Source organism: Orycteropus afer, unplaced genomic scaffold (genome assembly GCF_000298275.1).
Source record: "Orycteropus afer afer isolate SDZICR_OR568_19922 unplaced genomic scaffold, OryAfe1.0 scaffold00045, whole genome shotgun sequence".
Lineage (NCBI taxonomy): Eukaryota > Metazoa > Chordata > Mammalia > Tubulidentata > Orycteropodidae > Orycteropus > Orycteropus afer.
Genome location: NW_006921632.1, coordinates 15,515,837 through 15,541,751, shown reverse-complemented (window position 1 = coordinate 15,541,751; position 25,915 = coordinate 15,515,837). Strand labels below are relative to the sequence as shown.

General features: G+C 34.2%; 1 protein-coding gene across 1 annotated transcript in view; it reads left to right on the top strand.

Annotated features, from left to right (window-relative positions):
* Positions 1-23,616, top strand: part of CNTN1 (contactin 1) — a 190,662-nt gene extending 167,046 nt beyond the window's left edge. The window contains exons 16-22 of the mRNA XM_007937988.2: positions 3,607-3,677; positions 4,734-4,968; positions 9,835-9,938; positions 18,986-19,172; positions 21,583-21,695; positions 22,465-22,621; positions 23,555-23,616. Coding sequence (XP_007936179.2) covers positions 3,607-3,677; positions 4,734-4,968; positions 9,835-9,938; positions 18,986-19,172; positions 21,583-21,695; positions 22,465-22,621; positions 23,555-23,616 — 929 coding nt within the window. The remainder of the gene's footprint in view (positions 1-3,606; positions 3,678-4,733; positions 4,969-9,834; positions 9,939-18,985; positions 19,173-21,582; positions 21,696-22,464; positions 22,622-23,554) is intronic.
* Positions 23,617-25,915: the final 2,299 nt, after the last annotated feature.

The following is a 25,915-nucleotide window of genomic DNA, read 5'->3' as shown; positions in this document are numbered from 1 at the left end:
AATGCCACAAGACTTGTACAGTGTATGTTTGGGAATGCTGTATCAGAATTTTTTTAATGTAATTTGTCACTTCCGTGTCTTATCTGTGTGCTCATTATTTACGGGGCCATGCTATTTGCAACAATAAGTGCTTAAAGGTGTGTATTTAATGATAGGATAAAAACAGGTGCTAGAGTTCACTACTTTTGGTGTTCTAGATTTTGAATATTACTTACATAACTTTTGAATCAATTACTAAAAATTTTGTTTTAAATCACAATGAAATTTTGATGTACATTAGAGAGAAAAGTTACAATTTAAGGACAGAATGAAAACAGGTGCTAGGATTCACTAGTTTTGGTTTTCTAGACTCTGGTAGCATAGTGGCTAAGACACTTGCCTGCTAACCAGACGGCTGGCGGTTCAAACCCACCAGCCACTCCTCGGAAGGAAGGTTGGGCAATCCTACTTCCGTAGTGATACTGCCTCAGAAACCCAAGGAGGGGTCGCTATGAGTCGGGGCCGACTCGACGGCACATAACAACAACAACAACAACAGACTTTGAATATTACTTATATAACTTTTGAATCAATTACTAAAAATTTTGTTTTAAATCACAATGAAATTTTGATGTATATTAGAGAGAATAGTTACAATCATGGTTAACTTTTTGTCTTTAAAAATGACTATACAAGTTAAACTGATAATTATCGAAAACTAGTCAGCACATATTGAATCAGGGACATATCTTTATATACTCCATAATTTTCATAATTTAGGATTTGTCACAAACCGGTAGTTACACTGTCAAACTAAACATCAAAGCCCATGATGACACTTCTGTGTAAGCGATTTAAGCATTCATATAGGAAAGGAAAATTAGCATTGGTTTCTTTCCATAGGAAAGAATGGTCATGAAAATAGTTTGATTTTCTTTTTTTCTTTAGAGCATTGAAGCCCTCTTATAAATGTCATAAGAAAATCATTATTACACTGAAATCATGGCAAAAGGACAAGCTAATAAAAGCTCACTCTTTTTAACCTTTCACAGTAAAATTTTAAGTATTATACATTATGTTTAAGTCAATAGTTCAATATTTTCCCTAAATATTAGTTTAAATTCTATGTAATGATTTATCATTTAAAGAGTGTCTAGGTTGTCCTCTATTAAATTTCCTGGAGCTTAAAGTTAAATAAGCTTCCTGTCCTTCCCTTAAGTGGGTCTCTATCTAGCCATGTCCTCCTGTTTCTGGAGGCTGCATATAAGGCACCTGGCTGCTCCCTTCTCAGCTTCGTGTAATATATGTAGTTTATATGTCACTTACCCCTATAAAATATGCTCCCTTAGCTGTTGACAATAAACTGCATCATCAGAGCAGAACAGCAAAAATTGAGTCAATTATTATTCCAATTAGGACATAAAAACATACTATTAAGAAATACTGTTCTGTTTTTGTACTTGTGTTTACATCTTGATTTTAGCATCATAAGTTCATGGGATGAACTTTGAAGAGCAAATACATCTTGAATTCTTATTAGAAACTCATTAAAAAGAGCTCATAATAATCATTATAAAGTAGAAAAAAATTCCATCTAATGTAAACATACTCCATGTTTAGCTCTATTCTTAAAAATAATAATTATAAAAAGGTATTGGTTATGATTAAAAGCATTACAGCAAAATGCTTGGACAAATAATACTTACCCTGATAAAGGCAATATTTGATCCAGCAAATTATAGTGTAATAAATTATTTGAGTTATTTTTGAAATTATTTTCCTGTGACAACTATACCTATATTTAGAGTTAAACATACAGAATTTGATTTATACTCATTGATTCATATGACAAAATGCTTTTTGTTTCTCTATAGCATATAGGGTTTTAACTTCAGAATATGAATTATGAAGCTAAAAGAGTTTCCAGGAGTTATTTCAATATCCTGGCCTTTAGTATGTATTTTATCTAAAGTATTTCAACGAAATTATCTTTTAACATCCCTATGCACCTGATTTCATTTGCTAACACCCATGTGGTGACAGCTGAGTAGTAAAATAAAATTTCTCAAACTTCATATTAACTTCCTCACTGGAAAAAAAAACCATAACACAGTTTTATAGATGTAAGGGAGACCATGTATTTTTGTTTTTTTCTGTGCAATTTATGTGTATACTACACCAAATAGTTTACATGGCTAGTATTAGAAGTTTTGAGGTACGTATCTTTGAATCAAGATTATTTGTTACAATTTGCAAATCAGTAAATGGACTCTGTCCTCTGAGCATTCTGTAGAAAGCGTAGCTTTCTCCTATTGGGATCTGAGACTCATGAAGAATTGACATTTGATCTCTTCTTTGAAATTTAAACAGATTTAGAAATGGTATTTAAAACTGAGCTGAGTCATCCTGAGGGAAAATGTCCTGAAACATGGACTTCATCTGCATAACTAGTCTCCATGTGCCTTGAGTATACAGACAAATTATGCTTTATTAATTTTTGCAACTCCAGTTAGGTGATAAGGGTTCAAATCCAGCAAGAAACAGTGCTTGCCCTCTAGGAGTTTCAAGGATAAAGAATAACTTGGAGGAAGACAAAGAAAAGGCCATTGCACTTAATAGCTAGAAACAATTTTGCGATTTTTGAGAGTCATTTCAATAATATGAAGATGGTGGAAAACATATTATGAAGCATTAAAAGTAATTATGAGGGACAAAATATCATCATATATCATTCCTCTGCAGTTCTGTGACAGGCAAGGGTTTGGTGGGTTGAAGACTAAGAGAAAAGATATATTACAGGATGTCTTTTTAGAGTAGGAGAGACTTAAGGGAGAACCATTTCTCCAGTACAGAGACTGAAACTGAAGGGTGATTTAAGAGGACAGGCATGGAGGAGTGCTGGTCACTGATGTTGCAAGGTTCCTGAAGAGATTTAGATATTGGAATTAGGAGCATAAGGGAAAATAGCAGTTGTGTTCCCCCAGCCCAGATATTTGTAGAAACATTATCCAGTGTTACTGTAAACACAGTATTTCTTAACATTGATTTGTAAATCAACATTGTAAATTAATGTTAATTTGTAAACACAGCAGTAAGTTGTCAGAAGATAATAGAGTTCAAAAGTAAGAGGTGTAAAGTATTTTAACAACAAAGTATAGCGTTGGTTTGTTTGCTTTTTTAATTTCTCACTGCCTCTCTGAGCAGGTCTTTATTCAAAATGAGCTTTCCAAAATGGTTTGACTTTTATGGAATAAACAAATTTAAGAGTCTTATGCAGCAGTCTTTTTTGTAACAGATTATAGTTAATATTTCAAAATCATATTAAAGGACATCAAGATAACATGATTGGAAGAGATTGCAAATCTGCCTTGCTACCCTTTGCTTCAGGAAAGTGGCACATGTCTTGTGGTGTGAGATCAGTTTTCATGTTGGCAATTAAAAAGATTATGACAGCCACTGTGAGCCATTGTGATTTTAATGGAATGAACCAGTGTGCAGCTTGTCTTTCAGAGTTAATGTAAAAAAAAAAAAAAAAAAAAAAATCCTGATTTCTGTATTAAATTGGAAATCTTAGCACAGAAAAAAATTTCATAGCTTGTATTTCTGTTGTTCTTTTGTCTGTTTCAGCGCCTAATGTGGCTCCTTCAGATGTAGGAGGAGGAGGTGGAAGCAATAGAGAACTGACCATAACGTGGGCGGTAAGTAGTAGCAAATTGTGTGTATTATAGGCTCCTTTACTTATACTTAATCTTAAATATGTGTTGTTTTGTGAAATACATTGAAATAAAGGAGAATGTCCATCCAATTCATAAGCAAGAATAAATAATATTTTCTTCATAAATTCATGTAAGTTTTTTTATCTAGCTTATTATAGGTTAGTGTGCAATGCCTATGCAAAAAGTGGATCCTTGATGGCAAGAGACCAGTTGGCCTAGAAAATTAAGCATTCAGCTACCTGATTCCAGAGACATTTTGAACCCATTGTGGCTTGGTAAACTCATTGTGGCCAACTAGAGTTTGCAATATTTTCTCTGGACATTCTGAATTCCAATGATTGAATTTACACATTTTTGTATTGAAACCCATTTTTAAATGGAAGACTGCTTCCTCACTCAACTCTGACTTTGATCACTTCTTCTGTGGATGTAATCCACCAGGATAAGTTAGTTTTAGAAGTCACCTAAGGGGCTAGTTACTGAAGTGTCCAGTATATTTTATTAAATTTTCATGACATGTAGGAGAGTTCTATATCAGAGATTATAGTGTCATAAAAGAATATTACTAAGCTGGATTTCTGATGTGGGAGAGAATGGAAGAACACAAACTTGTCTGACTTAGATATATGGCATCTATCCAGGTGGGATATGGAGAGCTGGGAAAGAAGTCTTGAAATGGCAGATTCTGTGGCCACGGAAAACAGATGACTTTATCTGAAGAAAGTGGGAGAGAGCTTCTTATTACAGCTGGGAGAACAACCTCAGGCAGAAAGAACTAAAAGTAAAAGTACTCTCCGGTACTGGAGAGTACCCCTGAGATGTTCAAGGAATAGCAAGAAAGCTAGTTGGTAAATGAGTGATCACATATTTGAAACAGGGTTTTTCTTTGAGATTTCAGTCAGCACTAACTTATAAAATAAGTAATGAATATTTTTACAAAGAGCATGCTTTCCTTTATTATTTGATAGGTTATTTTTTTTCTTTTCCTTCTGTTAACGATGCATCTTAAACATATTCAATACTTTCATTTCAATTTAGCCTTTGTCAAGAGAATATCATTATGGCAACAATTTTGGTTACATAGTGGCATTTAAGCCATTTGATGGGGAAGAATGGAAAAAAGTTACAGTTACTAATCCAGATACTGGTCGATATGTCCATAAAGATGAGACTATGCGCCCGTCCACTGCATTTCAAGTGAAAGTTAAGGCCTTCAACAACAAAGGTGATGGACCCTATAGCCTCACAGCAGTTATTAATTCAGCACAAGACGGTAAGTAGAAGAAAATCTTTCTAACATGATTATGGGGGAAAACCTAACATCTGATAGGCTTTTAGTTTGCCTTCTTTCAGTTTTTACTTGGTATAAAATTTCTATAGTACTACACATTTACTAAGGAGCTTTGGTGGCGTATGCCTAAGGCATTTGACTGCTAACCAGAAAGCTGGCGGTTCAAACCCACCAGCCACTCCTCAGAAGGAAGATGGGGCAATCTACTTCCATAGTGATAATGCCTCGGAAACCCAAGGAGGGGTCACTACAAGTTGGATGCAACTCTATGGCAATGACTTTGGTTTGGTTTTGGATACATTTACTAAAGGAGATTGTTTTGAATAAAATTGTTGTTGCTGTTGTGTGCCATTGAGTCGGACCCAACTCATAATGACCCCTCTTTGGGTTTCTGAGACGGTATTACTACAGAAGTTGGTTGCCCAACCTTCCTTCCGAGGAGTGGCTGATGGGTTTGAACCACCAGCCTTCTGGTTAGCAGTCAAGTGCCTTAGGCACTATGCTACCAGAGCTCCTTGAATAAAATTAGAACTTTTCAATCTTTTTCTCCACCTAAGTCACTACAATCTTCAAATTTTAGACCTGTGGTAGTTATGAAATCCCCATGAAAACACTCATATTAGACCTCAGCTTCTGGCCTCCTGTTTGTAATTTTGCAGCCAGAAATTGTCTGTATGGGACCTCAGTATGTCTGTGTATTCATCCAGTTTACTACATATTCTTTAACACATACATTTTTTTTTTTTTGCTCTTTTAAACATAATGTTTGTATAATTGTAGTATTGAAGCAAATATTTTTCTTGTTATTACAATAAAGCACTGGGATTTTAATAAAAGGGACTCTAGATGGGCTCAGGCATAGCAAGGATTGTGAGAATAGTGCACGACCAGTCAGTGTTTCCTTCTGGTGTCCATAGAGTTGCTATGAGTGGGAGACAACTCAATGGCACCTCACAGAAACAATAACACATATGATTATGTAAAAAAGAAATTAGAAAGTCAGTTGAAGTCTATTCTTGGAATGGGACAAAAAGCCATTTTGGGGAAAAAAATACTGATACTAGCTTTCTTAGTTTTTTCTAGAAATTTTAATTGAACGGATCATGCCAATAGAGGACTTTGTGCATCTATGCTAAATAACATGATTTTATATTAAACATAATTACAATTATTTATATAATTTTCTATTTAAGCTGATATGCCTTTTATTATATTTTTTTCTGGTAGAAAAGATCAGACCTTCTTATATCTCTTTATTCACGTGCTCTGTGTAAATAACTAATGGCTAGAAAAGCAAATAGAGATTTCTCTGGCTGCCTACCTAACACATTCACCCTTGGCATTGACATTCTTGTTCAAGAAAATTATTTCAAATTTACCTGTCTACAAAGCTACACAGGTTTTCTTAATGATAAAAGTATTAATTAGGAAAGTAATAGAAAGCAATGTAAAATTAAGTTTGCTTCTTAACATGCTGTCCAATGAGTTATTAGGATGAATTTTGTTAATGCAGAGTGCTTTAAGTGTGTCCATTTCTCAAAGTTTTATTATTTTAATCCTACATGCGTTATTGGCAAAGGTTAGCTCGTTTTCTCTTTTTAATCTGAAACCTATGTCACACTGTACCATTAGAGGTCTTAAATGGAGCACAGGAAGATACTCTTGTGGCCATTGGTTATGGAGCATCGGAGAAAGCAGCCTTACAGAGTGAACTATGGAATCATTGCTGCTATTATGGCTTGTTCTTTATACGCCAGCTATACTAAGTACTTTATACACATTATCCTTAAGATGAAGGCATTATTGTTCTTACATATAAGGTAGCTGAGGCTTTAAAAAGTCATAAAGGGGTGGAATGAGACTTAAATCCAAGATGTTCTCTTCTCAAGCCATGAAGGCTAGTAAATCAAAATATATCTTGACTCATGACTATGTCTTCTTCTGAGGGCATGGCAGCCATCTTACTTTATTATGGTTATGTGCTCTTTTGTATGGGTAAGTGCTAAAAACAGAAGGACTGACTAGGGCATCTTCATTTCACAGAAAACTGAATTTGATTGAACACTTAACTCTGATATTTACAGATCTACAAAATTGTCATAAGCAATTTTCTATAATAAATACCAAAATTCCTAGTTTTGATATGCAGAATTGATAAGCTAACTATCTTGAATTTTAATTTACATTAACAGGCTTTCTTAAGCAAATAATTTAGAAGAAATGAAATAAAAATAGTATGGTTCTTACTCATAGATATCAAAGAATTTCATGAAACTTTCCATATTTCCATATTTCACATCTACAAAGCTTGACATGCATCCTTAAATTTGAACCATTTCAATTTTTAATAACTTTTGGTTGTGATTTGAGGGAAGGTTTACAGAGCAAATTGTTTTTCCATTAAAAAATTCATACATATTTGTTCTGTGATATTCACTGCAAAGTTCACAATGTAACAAGATTCTTCTCTCTTTCTCCCTGTGTTTACTGTTTCCACTTGTCCTTCTTACCTATCCCCCTTCTGATTTCTTCACTTGATTCCTGGGCAAATGCTGTCCTTTGATCTCATATGGCTGATTGTGTGATAGTGCGTATGGCTGATTGTTCTAAGAAGTGCATACCTCCCTGGTGGTATTGCTCACCTTACAAACCTGTCCATTGTTTGACTGTGGGAGCTCTGGTTGCATAGTGGTTAAAGCAGTCAGCTGCTAACCAAAAGGTCAGCAATTTGAACCCACCAGCAGCCACACAGGAGAAAGAAGAGGCAATTTGTTTCTGTTAAGAGTTACAGCCTTAGAAACCCTATGGAGTTCTACTCTGTTCTATCAATTCACTATGAGTCAGAATTAAATGGATTGCAGTGGGTTTTATTACTTAGCTGAAAGTTGAGCCACAGGCTTGAAGGGTATCTAAGAGCCATAGGCTCAGGGAGTTCCACCAGTATCTAACAGATCAGTAAGCTTGGTCTTTTTTTATTATTTGAACTTTTCAATTATAATATTATTTTCTTTGTTGTTGATTTACTCATTCAATATTAAACATACAGAAGGAATATATAGTTAAGCATACAGAAGGAATATATAGTTCCACCTCTGATAGCACATTACTGTATGTGTGCTCTTAAGATAGTCTCTTAGTCTTTTTTGGACTCAGTTGCTTTATCAGTATGACAATGGATTGAACTATGTTCTCTAGCTCTAAAATCCTCTTTTATGTTTCTCTTTTTATAAGGCACCAAGAATGGTGCAGAGATGGTTTTTGTGTTGGCTAAGGAATTCTAGGATTCAGAATTCCTCAATGCCCTCAATTATTCCTCCACCAGTGGCCCCTCTTCTGATTTCCATACAGCAGAGCTGTTTAACTGTGTATTGAATGCACTAATATTCTTTCGCTGATGCAACATCAATATCCCCAGATGAAGAGAGACTTTAATACATGACAGACAGACTTTGTCCCAAAGAAATTTTAGAAACTCCTACAGATCAGCAAACCTGAGTTTTACAACAAAGCTATGTGGTATATACAAAAATGTTTCAGAGTCTGATATATATATAAATATAAAGAATAAAAAGTAGAAGGAAATTATTCAAGTTTATAATCAAAATAATAAATGCTGCATACTCTATGCTTATTAGCTCATTCAACATAAAATGATAACTTGACTCAAATTTAATAATTTGAACAATACTGAGTACATTGTACAGAGAAAATGAATACAAAAAATATTTTACAAGTTATTTTCTCACCCAGTATCTATTATGTTTCTTACTGTTTTATTTGATACTAAACTAAGCATTCAAGCAAAAATCCATGCTTGTCATCTATTTAGTCATGGCTGTTTGTATTTGATTATATTTCTTTCCTAAATGCCTCATAAGTTTCCTAAAACCTGCCTGTGTCAAAATTTGTAGGAATGTTATTCATTCCTTTTACTGCTAAGAAATCAATCATATTGCCACACACTTACTGTGATTTGGAAAGGCAACAGTGTCCACGTGTAGGACATTTTAAACATAAAAATGGGATTATAGCATGTTAATGAAAGACAAAAAAATCAATCACTTCTGCTTAGAAGTTTCCTTAGATTCTTTGTGTAAGTTTCATAACGGATGTAATTTTTTTCCCTATGAATAGAGGCTTTTTTGTTACATATTTGACTTGGTACCCATTTGGAAGAGTGGATGTATAGAAGCCTTTCTAAGTCCACACATAGGTGATGTCACAACTTATTTCAAAGAATTTTAAGAAACAAAAAATGGTCTGAGCTTGAAAAAATAGGAAATTTTTATTAATAACAGTGCTGTATATTATTATTTCATGTAAATAGCTAGAAAGAGAAAAATTAATTGTTATAGGCAATTTTCTACAATAAATATCAAAATTCCTAGTTTTGATAATGCAGAATTGATAAGCTAACTATCTTGAATTTTAATTTGCATTAACAGGCTTTCTTAAGCAAATAATTTAGAATAAATGAAATAAAATAGTATGGTTCTTACTCATAGATATCAAAGAGTTTCATGAAACTTTCCATATTTCCATATTCAAAGTGTTTATGTGTGGGTGGCTAGGGAGTGTGAGTGTGTGGTGTGAGTAGATTTATGTGTGTGTATATATTAACATTCATATATCTGAATGTGTGTGTACATGTATCACTGATGACCACGAAATCAAGTCATGTTAGTAGAAATGGAGGAATAGGTAGTAAAATTATTAGACTTATTTTATTTTATAGTTTGCAAATATTTTTAAAAAATATTTTTAATTCATTCATACAGCAAATGGTGCTATTTGAATTTATTTATTTGAGTATTTTACTAAGATTATAATGTTTTCATCAAATTTCAGCTCCCAGTGAAGCCCCTACAGAAGTAGGAGTAAAAGTTTTATCATCTTCTGAGATATCTGTTCATTGGGAGCATGTTGTAGAAAAAGTAGTGGAAGGCTACCAGGTGGGTTTAATGTTTATCTAACTTTATAGCTTTATTCATAAAAGATCACAACAAATTTTCAAATGTGTTGTGTCTTTCAACGTTTTGTGTCCTATTGATTTATGTGGCAATTAACACTATATTCTCAGTGTTTAATTTATTGGGCATTTATAAACTAATTGTTAACTGTAAAACAGAAGTTTCCAAGTGGCCTAGCTAGGAGAGATATAAAATTCCTTTGGGCTGAGAAACAATTAACCAAAAGGAAAACTAAGTTAAAAACACACATGGTTAGCCTAGGTATTTTAAGGCAAGCATTCTTATAGAATGTTGGGGAAACTCAAGCTTTTTAAAAAGCATTTTGGTAGTTTATAACAGCATCCATAAAATGATCATTCTACTTGACTCAGTAATTCTGCTTCTAGAAATCCCTCCATAGGCAACAATAATAAATATGCCAAATATATGTCTCATAATATTGTATGTAAAAACACATAATTTCCAACAATCAAAATGTCCCAAATAAAATTTCCCTTGAGTTCATTCTTATAGAACAGTAGAAAAAGCAGATAGAAACAGGAGGATTTTCTTAGACAAAAGAAGCACGGACTGAAAAATTGAAGCAAGAAAGATAGTCAAGGTCTTTAATAACATGCAAGTAAAATTTTGCTAAAGATAATTCAAAATCTGTTGCAACAGTATATTAATAGGGAACTGCCAGAAATTCAAGCCAGATTCTGAAGAAGGCTGAGCGAGGGATGTCATTGCTGATGTCAGATGGATCTTGGGTGAAAGCAAAGAGTACCAGAAAGATGTTTACCTGTGTCTCGCTGACTACGCAAAGACATACGACTGTGTGGATCCTAACCAATGACAGGTATCATTGTAAAGAGTTGGAATTCTCAAACACTTAATTGTGCTCATGAGAAACCTACACAGACCTACAGACCAAGAAGCAGTCATTTGAACAGAACAAGGGGTTACTGCATGGTTTAAAATCAGGAAAGTTGTGTGTCCGGGTTGTATCTTTTCACCATACTTATTTAGTCTGTATCCTGAGCACATAATCCAAAAAACTAGATTATATGAAGAAGAATGTGACATGAGGATTGCAGGAAGACTCATTAACAACTTGCACTGTGCACTGTGCAGATGACACAACCTTGCTTAAAAGTGAAGAAGATTGAAGCACTTACTGATGAAGATCAAAGACTACTGCCTTCTGTATAGATTACACTTCAACATAAAGACAACAAAAATCCTCACAATTGGAGCAATAAGCAACATTATGATAAATTGTGGGATGACTGAAGTTGTGAAGGATTTCATTTTACTCAGATCTACAATCAACACCCATGGAAGTAGGAGTCAAGAAATCAAATGACATTGGATTGGGCAAATCTGCTGCAAAAGACCTCTTGAAAGTGTTAAAAAGCAAAGCTGTCACATATACGAAGTATGTATTTTACTTTATTCACAACAAAGGTCAGAGAGCCCTTTTGCCATGCCAAGAATTATACATTGACTATTTTATAATTTCGAGCAAGTAGAATACAAATGAAATGTGAGAAGGAAACAATACACTGATACTAATGGATTCAGACAACATTCAGAATATAAGCTTTTCTAATTGTGAAATAAGCCTCAATTAAGGATTCTCAATTAAATAGTCCACAAAATGATAATATGTAACAAATACAATTTTCACAAATGTTAATTTCAAGAAAAAACTGCCTGCTTATAGAGAACTTTAGTCTCACAGATTGCTGACTTTTTGTGACTCCACATTAAGTAAAAAGTTATGAGCTTTGTAGCTAAGCAGACATGGGTTTATATTTCAGCTCCTTCAATTTGAATTGTGAGGGTATTTTTTGGTTTTTTAACTTTCTGAGCCTTTGATCTTCATCTTTAAAATCGAGATATTAACCACTGTGTCATAGGACTGTTGTGTGGAAGACATGTTTTTAATGATCTTGCCTATTCTGTATCATTGGGCTTTTGAAAACAGTGATGATATTGATCATGATGATAATGGCAGTGATAAAAATGACTGTGATGATAGTAATGATAACAACATTTCTTAAACCCTTACTGCGCTAAACATTTTATAAAGCTAATTTATTTAATCTACAAGCCTAGGGGACAGGCGCTATTGTTGTCCCTATTTTAAAGGAACTTGAGGTTAGAAATGTTTGAATAATAATTGTCACAACTGGATTTGAACTTAGATGTTACCTAAGTTCATTAAAAATGCTAAATGTAAATTGCAAAATTATTGTTTCCATTCATCTTTCTTAAAATCCTTGTAACTCTTCCACACATAGGCTTAAATGACAGAGATAAAAGCTTAAAATCTTAAAAGGGAAATTTATTATATTTTATTCTCCCATAAGAAAATGCTCCTGCTAACAAATCGCAGGAAAAGTTTGACTATAATGAGTTAATTGTTTCTATTTTAAAATATGACGTGAGAAGCCAGTGTTTTAGCGAGATGGATGATGGAGAAAACTAATACTCGGCCATGCTTCCCATGAAAATGTACTATGGGTCTAAGTTATAAAGAAGCAGAGAGAATATAAGAAATACATAAAGGAAAAAAAAAAAAAGCTGGGCAGCACCAAGTTCTGTGTGATTTACCCTATCTCAAAGTTAATTTCTGGACATTTCAAGTGAGAATTGTAGTCAATTGAGTTTAAAAATAATCTTCTTCCTCTGTGGCTTTAAAGTGTGTCTCAGTAGAATATTTAAGCTTTACTCATTTTTCCCTCTTGCCTAGTTAAAGGTTCCACATTTCTAATCTTAATACCCATTGAGCTTTCCTGTAATGTATGTAAACTAGAGAAATGCAAGAGGTCCTTATCAAAGGCATTTTAGAACTTTGGGCTCCTGCCCAGGAAACCACAAAAAATTTAGTTTGCCTAACTAGCAGTTAAGAAACATTGACCTAATTAATTGATGAAAACAAGCAAAATATTCCATCAAAAATAAAATGAATGAAAAATCTCTTAGCAGGTAAAGCAGAGATTAACATAAATGATTGATTTCATAGTTATCATGAAAGATTACCAGCCCTAATATTCTCCTCAGATGTTTTCAAACATTGTTATTATCATTAACATAAATTAGTATTTAGGAAGTGCTTTATTTTCTTATTTTGTAAAAGGTATTTGTCTTAGTCTGGATCACCCAAAGCAGAACCTGACTCAAAGTATTTTGGACACGTTATCAGGAAGGCCCAGTCCCTGGAGAGGGATATAATCCTTGGTAAACTAGTTGTTGTTGTTGTTGTTATGTGCTGTCGAGTCGGACCCGACTCATAGCGACCCCTCCTTTGGTTTCTGAGGCAGTATCACTATGGAAGTAGATTGCCCCATCTTCCTTCCGAGGAGTGGCTGGTGGGTTTGAACCACCAGCCTTCTGGTTAGCAGTCAAGTACCTTAGCCACTATGCTACCAGAGCTCCCTGGTAAACTAGAGGGTCAGCCAAAAAGGAGGAGACCCTCAACAAAATGGATTGACACAGTAGTTTCAACAATGGCTCAAAAATTTCAATAATTGATTATTGTGCAGGACCAAACAGTGTTTCCTTCAGTTGTACATAAGGTCTCTATGAGTCAAAGCTGGCTCCATGACACCTAATAACAACAACAACAAAAAAGAGAAAACATAATACAGCCATGTGACAGAGGAAAAGGAAATTTGGTTCACTAAACATACAGCATTGTTGCAGTCACACTCTCAAGTGAGAATGTTCCATGCGAGTAAGACCCTTGTTTTGATTGTCACTCAGTCCCTAGTACCTAAAACCTTTTGGTAAGTATTCCACAATCTAGTGTGATAGGTGTTCAGTTTGTCATGACTGGATGAATGAATGAATCTCAATGACTCAATTATTCTAAACACAGTTTGGGAAGATTGATTGCCCAACCTTCTTTCTGAGGAGTGGCTGGTGGGCGTGAACTGCCAGCCTTCTGGTTAGCAGTCAAGTGCCTTAGACACTACGCTACCAGAGCTCAGATTATACCATAGTGCAGATTATTCAAATTAAAGCAGAGTTTTATAAACTGCTGCTTGCATTATTTTGTTTATCTGTGCCTCAGATTTTAGATGGTCATAGTCATGAATTATGTGTACATTTGGTACCTGTACACAACTTTTTCACACAATTATGTATCCTAGTTTTTCCTCACTTGGCTATAATTCCTTCACTGAACTTCAAGGACCTCAGTTTCCAATACTATAAAAAGGGGTAAAATCCTTTACTTGAAAAGATTCTTTTTTTAAAAAATTATTTTTTCAGTATTCTCTTCTCTCCCCTCCCATGCCTGGTAACTAACAGAGTTTCCTTCCATATATAAATCTTTCCTTGACATTTTACAATAATGAACTAATACAATATTTGTCTTTGAAAGGATTCTGTAACTTATAACATTATGACAAGAAAAAATAAGTGTTTTAAAGATGATTTTACCCATAGCCCATTTTAACAGCTTTGCACTAGGTACTCTAGGTAGTTATATGCAATATGAGCTCTGATATCTGTGCCTGCTCCTTCTTATTACTAAAAGTCAGTTAGATGGAGGATATCATGCTGGTCCTAATTGGATCCCTTTCCTTATAGGTCCTGACAACCCTCTTATGTAGTTCTTATTGTTCTTATCCTGTTCTACTTGCACTCAGTTATTTGTATCTTTCATTGAAGTCCTTATTACCAATTATATTTCCTAGTATATGCTTATTTATATAGCATAAATGAGCATATAGTCTCATTATGGCCTTCTGAATAAGGACCCAAAATGTATCAGAATTTTTCTAGCTTTAAATCATCATATTCAATGATAAAGGTGATGCTTTCATTTTTTCCCTCTTATTTCTCTTTCTCTGCATGCTTAAAACTCCATTAGATTGTACCACTGCATTCTTTACTGACATTTTACTGTGTAGTAATTATATGAACTTTTTTGGCCATACGGCTATATTAAGCCAAGCTTTATTTGTTCCAGGTCTTTCCTAACTTTATGTTTGACATACAAGTTTCTTCCTCAAGTGTTCATTTATTTTTTTATGAGTTGAAAAATGTTTTTTCAAATAGTATACACTTTATTTAATGCAGTATGTCAGTAGCAGTAATTCCAAGTGAATACTCCCTTGTCAAATTCAAATTGAGCTTTTAGGTCAAATTGCTTTGGAAAAAGAACTTTATTTTTATTACCTAATTAGCTACCATTTAGTACTGCGAAGGAGCTCTGGTAGTGCAGTGGTTAAGGTATTTGGCTGCTAACCAAAAGGTCAGTGGTTTGAACTCACCAGCTGCTCTGAGAAAGAAAAATGAGACAGTATAATTCCATAAAGATTTACAGTTTTGGAAACCTTATGAGGCAGTTCTACTGTGTTCTATAGGGTCACTATTGGAATTGACTCAATGACATGGGTTGGGTTTGGTTTGGGCTTAGTGTCAACTACAAGTCAGATGCCTTACATGTGGTGAGGCTTCTAACTCTCTCAATGGTACTATAATATGGATTGTTATAATAATTATTCCTTTTATAGATGAGAAAACTGAGGACTTAAGATAATAAGTTAATAAACCTAGAGTCACACAATTATGTATACTGGGCTTTTCTTCATTTGGCTATAATGCCTTTCACTGAACCTTAAGGACTTCAGTTTCTAATGCTTTAAACCAAAAATAAAAACCACGTACAATCATAGGTTTGCTGAGAAGAAAATGCATGTGCACACTAACAAAGAGGCTGACATTTAACTAAAATGTAAATGTTCACTTTATTTCTGTTTAGTTAACAGTGGAGGAGACCATACATGTTATCTACTTCACTCAAATGTAGGCTGTCTTCCTTCTTCCCACCTGAACACTTCCAGCATAGGTAAACACACACCTTCATGAGGTGGCTACCATTGTTCCAGTCTTTTTTCAGCCAACTGAGATCTGTCTTTGGAGGTATTGGTACAAGTCCACTTCTTCTATCCTGAGAAGCTTTCTGGTCAGATAATAGAAATGCCAGAGATTCTATCAAAACCATTAGGAAATACATTGTTAGCATCAGAAAAATGAGCACTACTAAACAAAATGAAGATATTGCACAAGAAACCAATAAGCAGTTAGTAACTAGCCTTTGCTCTGAAATGTGTTCATTCTACATATAAACCTCATTTTTTTTTCACCAAGTGAATTTAAGCCATTTCATGTTGTATTTATGCAAATAAAAAGTTCAAGGTTGTGTTAAATTTTGTTAATTGTAAAATTAAAATCCCATTGTTTTCTAGATAAGGCATCTAAAAATAATTAAAGTAACAGTATAATTCTAAACACTATGGAAATAGATCTATCCACCTATGCACAGCTGATCTTTGACAAAGGACCAAAATCCATTCAGTAGGGAGGAGATAGTCTCTTCAACCAATGGTGTAAGCAAAACTGGATATCCATTTACAGAAAAATGAAACATGATCCATACCTCACACCATACATAAAAACTAACTCAAGGTAGATAAAAGACCTAAATGTAAAACCCAAAACTATAAACATCATCAAAGATAAAACAGGGGCAAATTTAGGGATCCCAATTTATGTTATAAATAGACTATCAAGCATAATGATGCACAAACAACAGAAGAGAGGCTAGATGAGTTGTTGTTGTTGTTATGTGCCGTCGAGTCAGACCCGACTCATAGTAACCCCTCCTTGGGTTTCCGAGGCAGTATCACTACGGAAGTAGGGCTGCCCAACCTTCCTTCCGAGGAGTGGCTGGTGGGTTTGAACTGCCAGACGTCTGGTTAGCAGGCAAGTGTCTTAGCCACTATGCTACCAGAGCTCCCGGCTAGATGAGTAGGACCTTCTAAAAACGAAATTCTTGTGGACATCAAAAGACTCCTCCAAAAGAGTCAAAAGGGAACCTACAGATTGGGAAAAAATATTTGGTAATAACATATCTGACTAGGAACTTTTCTCTAAAATTTATGGAAAACTTCAACACCTCAACATCAAAAAGACAAACAATCCAAATACAAAATAGGCAGAAGATATGAACAGACAATTCACCAAAGAAGATATTCAAGCAGCCAACAAACATATGAAGAAATACTCACAATCTTTAGCCATTAGAGAGATGCAAATCAAAACAAAAATGAGATATCATCTCACTCTAGCAGTAATAGCAAACTTCAACAGGACAGAAAACAACAAATGCTGATGAGGGTATGGAGGGATTGGAAGTCTTACACAATGCTGGTGGGACTGTAACATGGTAAAACCACTGTGGAAAATGGTATGGCACTTCTTTAAAAAGCTGGAAATAGAAATATCATTTGATCCAGGAATCCCATTACTAGGAATATATCCTAAAGAAGTGAGACCCAGGACACGAATAGATATATGCACACCCATGTTCATCACAACTCTATTTACAACAGCAAAGAAATGGGAATAACCTAAATGCCCATCAACACATGAGTGGATAACCAAACTATGGTATATTCACACCATGGAACAATATGCAACATTAAATAATAATGAAGAATCTATAAGTCACTTCATAACATGGATGAATTTGGAGGACATTAAAAAAAAAAAAAAAAACCTCACTGCCGTCGAGTTGGATCTAACTTGTAGCAACCCCTCCTTGGGTTTCCAAGGCAGTATCACTACAGAAGTAGATTGCCCAATCTTCCTTCTGAGGAGTGGCTGGTGGGTTTGAACCGCCAGCCTCCTGATCAGCAGTCAAATGCTTTAGGCACTATGCCACCAGAGTTTGCTATGGGTAGAGGGAATTGAAAAATAATAATAATAAAAATAAAAATATCCTCCAATACCCAAAAAATGTAAAAATAGGTAAAATAAAAGTATACTTCTAAACAATCTATTCTTTCCTTTTCATTATTCTTTGGATATAATTATAGATTTTTGACCAATCAAGCAACCTTTATTTGAAGAATGAGATTTTTTTATAGCTTTTTGTCACACTTTTAAAAGACAAGGAAAGTTGTAATTTATACTTTGGTTAGCAAATGTCATCATTTCTTATCACAACATGGATAAAATACAACCATAACTCTCTTTTAAAGATTAATTTCTACAACAGTAAAGTTATTTTGTACACTATTTCTTTGATATCTGACTTTCATATAGGCTAAAAGGAAATGCCTTTACTTACATACTTCTCAAATGAACTAGCAGAAAGTTTTACCATATTTTTACCCAACTAACATGCTTATTCCAGGTTTGTTTGCCAATTGTGCCCTCCCCCATGAGGTATGTTCATAAATATACTATATATTTTTTTTTATATAGCAACATGTAAGAAAAAAAATAGCACAGAGCTCTTATGAAAACATCTCAGGGTGGAGGAAGGGTGTGGTTGGCAAACAAACTAGAGGAAGGGTTCTTTGCATAAAAATACTGTACACTGCATGTTCTCGGGCAGATAATGACTATTTTTGTCATAGAAACTCATGTTGTTGTTGTTGTTGTTATTTGCCGTCGAGTCGGCCCCGACTCATAGCGACCCCTCCTTGGGTTTCCGAGGCAGTATCACTACGGAAGTAGGATTGCCCAACCTTCCTTCCGAGGAGTGGCTGGCGGGTTTGAACCGCCAGCCTTCTGGTTAGCAGTCAAGTGCTTTAGCCACTATGCTACCAGAGCTCCCCATATTGTCTTTATATGGTTTCTAATAATTTGGAAATCATGTAAGCAGAAATAAAACAGGAAATAAATTATAAAAATTGCAGCGATTACTTCCAGGGATTAGTTATATATTTTAAAGGTAAATCTTACATGGAGTTTCTCTGTCCCTTTTTTTTTTGTCAATGTAAGACTATTTCAAGCAGTGAGTTTTTGACTTAATTTTGACATCATTAAGTAAATCTGCACATATACCTTGCCATTGTCTAATACTGAAAAAAGTATAAGATTAGTGATAAGCATTTCCATTAAGCAACGTTTGAGAATATGATGTTCAGTCCAACCTAAAGGTTACAGTCAATTGCAAAGCATTTTTCAGTACTGATGAGTCTGAATCATGACTAAATATTATACAACTTGCATGTTTGTAGATTCGGTACTGGGCTGCCCATGACAAAGAAGCAGCTGCACACAGAGTTCAAGTCACTAGCCAAGAATACTCTGCCAGGCTGGAGAACCTTGTGCCAGACACCCAGTACTTTGTGGAGGTCAGGGCCTGCAACAGTGCAGGGTGTGGTCCACCCAGTGATGTGATTGAAACCTTCACCAAGAAAGCACGTGAGTCTCTTTGATTTTAGACTTGTCAAAAACTACGATTAATTCCATCATGATAAGGGTACATTTGAGAGAAATTTAGGGCTTAGCAATGTTACTACATATGGTTTTCAATTATACCCTTTTGGGTAACATGGGAATTTGTTTTGTTTTGCTTTACTTTGTTGGTTATTATAAATAAAGAAAACTGTAGAAAATGTCATACATTTAACATTCCATTTTAGAAGTAAAATTACAGAACTCTCCTTTGTAAATACACCCCTTGACATTTTGAACTGTTAGAAAATTAACTAGTTTCCATTCTGCTTTTATTAATTTAAACATTGTTTTTATAGTATTGCTCATTTATCTGTGCTTTGATTCATAAACTATCAGCATTCCACAGTGCAAATGCAAGTTAAATGTCATATTATTATGTTTAGTCTCTTATTGCCCTATATTCTTATTGTCCATATAACAAGACCACCTACCCTATTAAGGTTTTCTAGACATTCTATACTTTATGGCCTCACTTTGATTTCTCTTTCTTCTTGCACACAAGTTGGATATATAAAGGAAGATAATTTGTATGCAAGACCCTAGGGAGCTTCAGAAAAATTTGAAAACATGATTATCATTAGGGTTTGAAAACTTATGACACACATTTAGGAGGAAAGAAACTGCTAATGAGATAGCAATACTTGGTGATAAAAACCTGACTTTGATGTCAGACGTGGGTTTGAAATTTGCTTCCTCTACTTATAAATATGTGACATTAGACAAATTACTTGTCCTTTCTAAATATCAGTTTTCTTATCTTTAAAAGGATAATTCAGCCCTTTGTTCATTTTTCCATTTATTCATGCACTTATTCAGTCAATCAAAGGTATGCTGTGCCCAGCACTGTTCTAGGTATTAAGGATACAGAAGGGATCAAGTCAGACCCAGATACTCTTCTCATGGGGTTTGCAAATTAATGGGGAAAAAAATACAGACAAATAAATAATCACATAGCAGATGACATGCAATTAAAATAAATAAAAAGGTGATATAATACAATGACTTAGGTGAGAGCTGAATCCAGTTGGGCAATCAGGAAAGGCCTCTTTGAGAAGAAGATATTTGAGTTGAGATATGAATGGCAAGAAGGACTCATTATGTGGTAACCTGGGGTAAGACTTTTCCAGGCAGAGATGAATAACTTGTATAAAAGCTTTGAAGTGGAAATAACTTGCTATGTTTTAGGTGTAGAAAGTCCAATGGGGTCATAGCATGGTGAAAGGAAGAAGTCTGCAGAGGCCAATATATAAAGAGCTTTTTAGGTCATGGCAAGGTGTTGGGTTTTTCTTTGTTTCATCATTGAGTCTGATAAGCCATTGGAAGATTTTAAGGCAAAGTGTGATATTAAGTTTTAAAAATCATTCTGGCTTCTGTGTAGATGATGGATAGTGGTGTGGCAAGAGTGAAAGCAGAAGGGAAATAAGGAGGCTATTTTAGTAATCAAGGAGAAAACTGATGGTCAGCACTAGGTGATACTAATGGAGATAGAGAAGTGGAAAATTTTCTGCAGGCAGAGGTGACAACTTGCTGTTAATTTGTAGGTGAGGGGAATGGAAGACTGAACTCTTATTTGAGAAGATGGGAATTTGTTGGTTCCATTGGCTGAAAAATGAGAGAGGCTCTTGGTGCAGTGTATTTGGGGATAATGTCAAATATTCCCTCTTTTTAGACACTCAAGGAGACATAGGCAGTTGGACACATATGTTCTCAGATGAAAAGAAAGGTTAGGACTTGAAATAGAATTATACTTAAAGCCATGGGCACAAATATAAGTATTTAAGGAAGATACATGCATAGAAGAGAGAAGTACTAAACCTTAAATAATCCCAACATTTAGAAGTTAAGCAAAGGACATGAAGCCAGAAAAGGCTAGTTCATAAGTAGGAGCAGCCTGTGCAGTAGGAGAAAAACCCAAGGTATTGTGATACTTTGAATTCAAGAAAAAGCAATAGTCGGGAAGGGAAGGTATCAGCTCTGTGTAATGCTCCAAAAATGTTATGTTTGGAAAGAATAAAAGTGGCCATTTGATTTGGCCAAATGCAGGTGTTGGTGACCTTGAAAACAGAACTTCTGAAAGTGTGATGGGGAAAGAAATCTAAGGGGGACATGAGGAGAAGAAAATAAGATAATTATATTACCTTCTTCACCGGGCCATTGGGGGCATGATCAGAGCTCCTAGATGTAAAAGCACTTAACATAGTGTCTGGCATATAGTGAGCACTCATCAATATCAGCTGTTGTTGTTGTAATGTAATGATGGTTGTTGTTATTGTCAACTTCATTATCATCAGCATTATCATGCTTGATGTGATGAAGTTTGCAGAACTTAGTTTGGATATGGTGACCACTGATCGCATATTATTACTTTTCACAGCTCCTAGCCAGCCTCCCAGGATCATCAGTTCAATAAGGTCTGGTTCACGCTACATAATCACCTGGGATCATGTCGTTGCACTATCAAATGAATCAACGGTGACAGGATATAAGGTATATAAAAGATTGCTAGATCAGTCTCCACAGAGCTTCATGATTGCAAAGGATGATTGATGTTTTGCTGTTGTGGCAAAGCCTGTTCAGCTTCTTAATCTAACCAGATAGCAGAATCGGATTGCATAGTGCCCTGATAAGTTTGGAAATAAAACATTTTCAAGGAATTTCAGGATAATGTTATGTCAAGTAAACAAGACCAATACAGTAAGTGCTCTAAAGTATAGAATTGTTAGAATAACTATTGCTTAAGATAGAAGGAATCCGTTTTTGTTTGGCGATGATTAGAATAGTGTTGTACTGCATACAGTGAACTCTTTGATGTATTGAACTACCTTCTGTAAATGAATAAAAATGAGAAGTTCATTTTCATATATTCTTTATGTCACACACTATGACATTCTTCATTGGATATTAAATTTTAGCAATAATGTGAAAAAAATATAAGATCATTTCTTTAAGCTACTTAAATTTTTGAGAAAGCCCTTATTTTGTACCTTTTGATTAAAAAGACAAAATCTTTCCCTTTAATTTGGCTCATCTCAAAAAATAAAATTCAAATGTTTAAGATATATCATCTTGGATCACCCTAAAAAATGTAAGAAAAACAATTTCTATGAATTAAAAAAAAATCCTACTATTATTAAATACTTCTTAAGACTGTTTATTAATAAAAAAAATGTATAATCATTTTTATCTGGTTTTAGTGTTAGGGTCCCAGCTCATTATTACAACTCTATTAAGTATACATATTTTGGGACTTTGTAAGGTACTCTACAGACCTGATGGCCAACATGATGGCAAGCTGTATTCAACTCATAAACACTCCATAGAAGTCCCAATCCCCAGGGATGGAGAGTATGTTGTAGAGGTTCGTGCACACAGTGATGGAGGAGATGGAGTGGTGTCTCAAGTCAAAATTTCAGGTAAGCCAGTCATGTAAGACACATTTTAATTAAGTACCTGTAAATTTCTTGGCCACATGGATTCCCAAGAGTGACAGTAGAACTGATATTCACACTAATATTGTTTCCCTAAGTAGATTTGAAATGTGAAAGATACTGTAAAACTTGATATATCTTCCCTTATGAGTTGCAAAAAGAAATTTGCAACATACCACATACTTGTTGATTATTACCTGGATTCAAATCACAATTAAAATTCATAATGCATTAGAATGGTACATAATACTAGACTATTATTTAATACTATCCAAACTTCTCTTACATCAAAAGGAAATTCACTGGACTATGTTTAAACCTCTTCTAACCCATGGCTTCTCCAGCTTATACTAATATAGTGATGAGATAATAATATGGTAGATTATAGTTCCTTTAGTCTCTTCCTCTTTCTTGTCTCAGCCTATCCCTTTTGTGTAAACTGTATTTTTGAAAGCTTTGGCTAATTGCAAGTAATTATTTGAGAGTGATTTCTTGTTATTTGGATTTGTAGCACTCTATTATCTGTTTTCATTTTGATGCTTTTTCTCACCCTGGATGTGTGATGTAGTTTGTTTTAATGATATTAAATTAAAACTGACATTGATTTGAGAAATGTATCAGATATTATAAAAACTAAAAGATACTAAGTCAAAGATGGATGTAATTGATTTAAAAGAATACTTGGTGATTTTCTTTATTAAAATAGAAACATACATACACACACACATATACATACGTTAGAAACTCCTTTAACAGAGTATCAGAGTATTAATAACTTAAAATGCTGGATTCACTTAATACTATACTTTGGTGAAATTTACCAAAACTATATAACCTCTTCTTTAAAATAAAAATGAAGTAGCTAGAACATTGAAAACTTTGTCTTATAGTTTAAGCACTCTTATTTTGTCTTTGTAGAAAATTTGGAAATCACAAAAACAAGAAAGGAAAATAGACACATTGCAAATTCCCCAAAATAACAACTGTTATTGTTTTGTTGAATTCATTCCTAGTCATTTTATATAATTTGATATATTTTCACTTACACTTAATATATTACATTATATTCTACTTTTATAAGTTATGCTACATAGTGAAAATTTTTCATGTCATTCAAAAGTTTATAAATTTCATTTACAATTATATATAATATTCCCTCAGACACAGAACATTTATTTATCCAGTTTTTTTCTATCATAAATAATGCTATTTTGAGTACATTTTTATAAATTTGTAGATTAATTATAAATGAAACAATAAGTATTAATATTTCAATTTGTATATATATAGCCAAATTCTTTTAAGAAATATTTATTAAATTATACTTCTATTATCATTGTATATGAGTGCTTTTTCACTGTATACACTCCAATATTAATATCCTTATATTTAGTTTTTGCTAATTTGATAGGTGAAAATGGTATCTTTTTATTTTTGAAACATTGTTTAGATTCTGAACTTTGAGAAAAGACATCTTCAGTACACTTAACTGTACTGTTTCACAAAAGGAAATCAGAGGTTGTTGTGGACATGATTTTGGAGACTGCTTTCAATATTGACCTTCTCTGTCGAGAAGCCAGCCATAGCATGTTGTCTTTATTTCCTTATGCCCAAATCATCATTTCTAATATGAAACAGAATTTAGTTTCTGGGACTTAGACTTGGGAAGTTTGTAACCAGAGATGCTATAACAGTGACAATAGCATCAGTAAGGTTATAAATAGTGGAGTTCTGGTAAACATTAAACAACTGATTCTCCTGAGGGTGAGGAGAAGCCCTGGTTTATAGTGTTTGCTAATACTTATGGTGTAAGTACTCCCACCATGACAGATTTCAAGCTCTGCATATGGCTTTACTACATGTGGAACTGGAAAGAAGTGAGCAGTAACCCATCATTTTATGGTATAGCCACCAAGTAGATGCAATTGATATAACCTCAAGAGCATTGATAACATGAAAGTTTTAAAAAAATAATTTAATAAGAAATAATAATAATTTAATTAAGAAATGATGAGTCTTGTGTGTTTACTACCTTTGTTTTGAAATTTTTAATTAAACTACTACATTTATATATTTTATTTTAATAATGGTGTTTTATCAGTCTGTCCATAAATTTCCTAAAAATTTAACAATCGGTTCTTGAGAAGTGATACAGACCAACTTCAGCATGCCATGAATATAATCTGAAGTTTCAGTGTAAATAGCTCATATACAGAAGACAGACTATCTGTGTCTATTTTATGCCCCCGTTTTTTTTTTTTTTTTTGCCAATTAATGGATAACATTAATTGTGGTATTTCTATTATTTTCCTCTTAGTCTGACCATAAATGTACAAAGAAACCATAGAATTCACATTATGAATGTCAGATGTTTGGTGAATAGTACCATTCTAGAATTTTCTTGCTTAAATTTAGATTTATTTTCAAATTGTTTAAGTTGTTTATAATGAGAAAACCATTTAAATACAAATGGAAATTCTAGACTTTCTCATAAATACAAAGACTCCTAATACTTTCCTTTTTTTTTTTTGGTTTTCATGCCTAAAATATATAATCAGTCACATAATGTATACTTTACTAGATTTCAATGCTTATGTGCAATATGCTGTTTTTTCACTCATTAACTTATTCAACAAATATACAACGAATGCTTTTAATATAGCAGGTATGGTTTGCATACCTAAGGTGTGCTAAAAACAAACACATTGCCATCGAGTCAATTTTGGCTCCAGGTGACCCCATGTGTTACAGAGTAGGACTGTGCTCTGTAAGTTTTGCTTGGCTATAATCTTTATGGAATCAGATGGCCAGGCCTTTCCTAGTCCACACCAGATTATTAAAGAGTAATGATTCTCTTGGGTTTCAATCCTGGACTCTTATGGTTTATTCTCTATAAAGCAACCAAAGGAGTCTTATTTTACCATAGATAATCTGGCCCTGCTAAACTCACCCATATCACATAATTGATTTATCCTTATCCTTTCTGTTCTTGAAGACCCCAGTGTTATCCCTATGTGTTCTGGTTACCTAGTATTGCTCTGAGAGGAAATATACCACAAATGGGATGGCCTTAACAAACAGTTTATTCTCTCACAATTTAGAGGATTTAAGTCCAACTTCAAAGTGCAAGGCTCTAGGGGCTGGGTGAAAGTCCCTCAACCTTGAGGTCCAGCTCTGCCTCCTGCTGCTGGCCCACTAGAGCTAGAGACATTTCTTCACTCAGACAGCTGCTGGCTACTGAGGCTGAGAAGCCCAAAGTTGACCAGTAAAAAGACACAG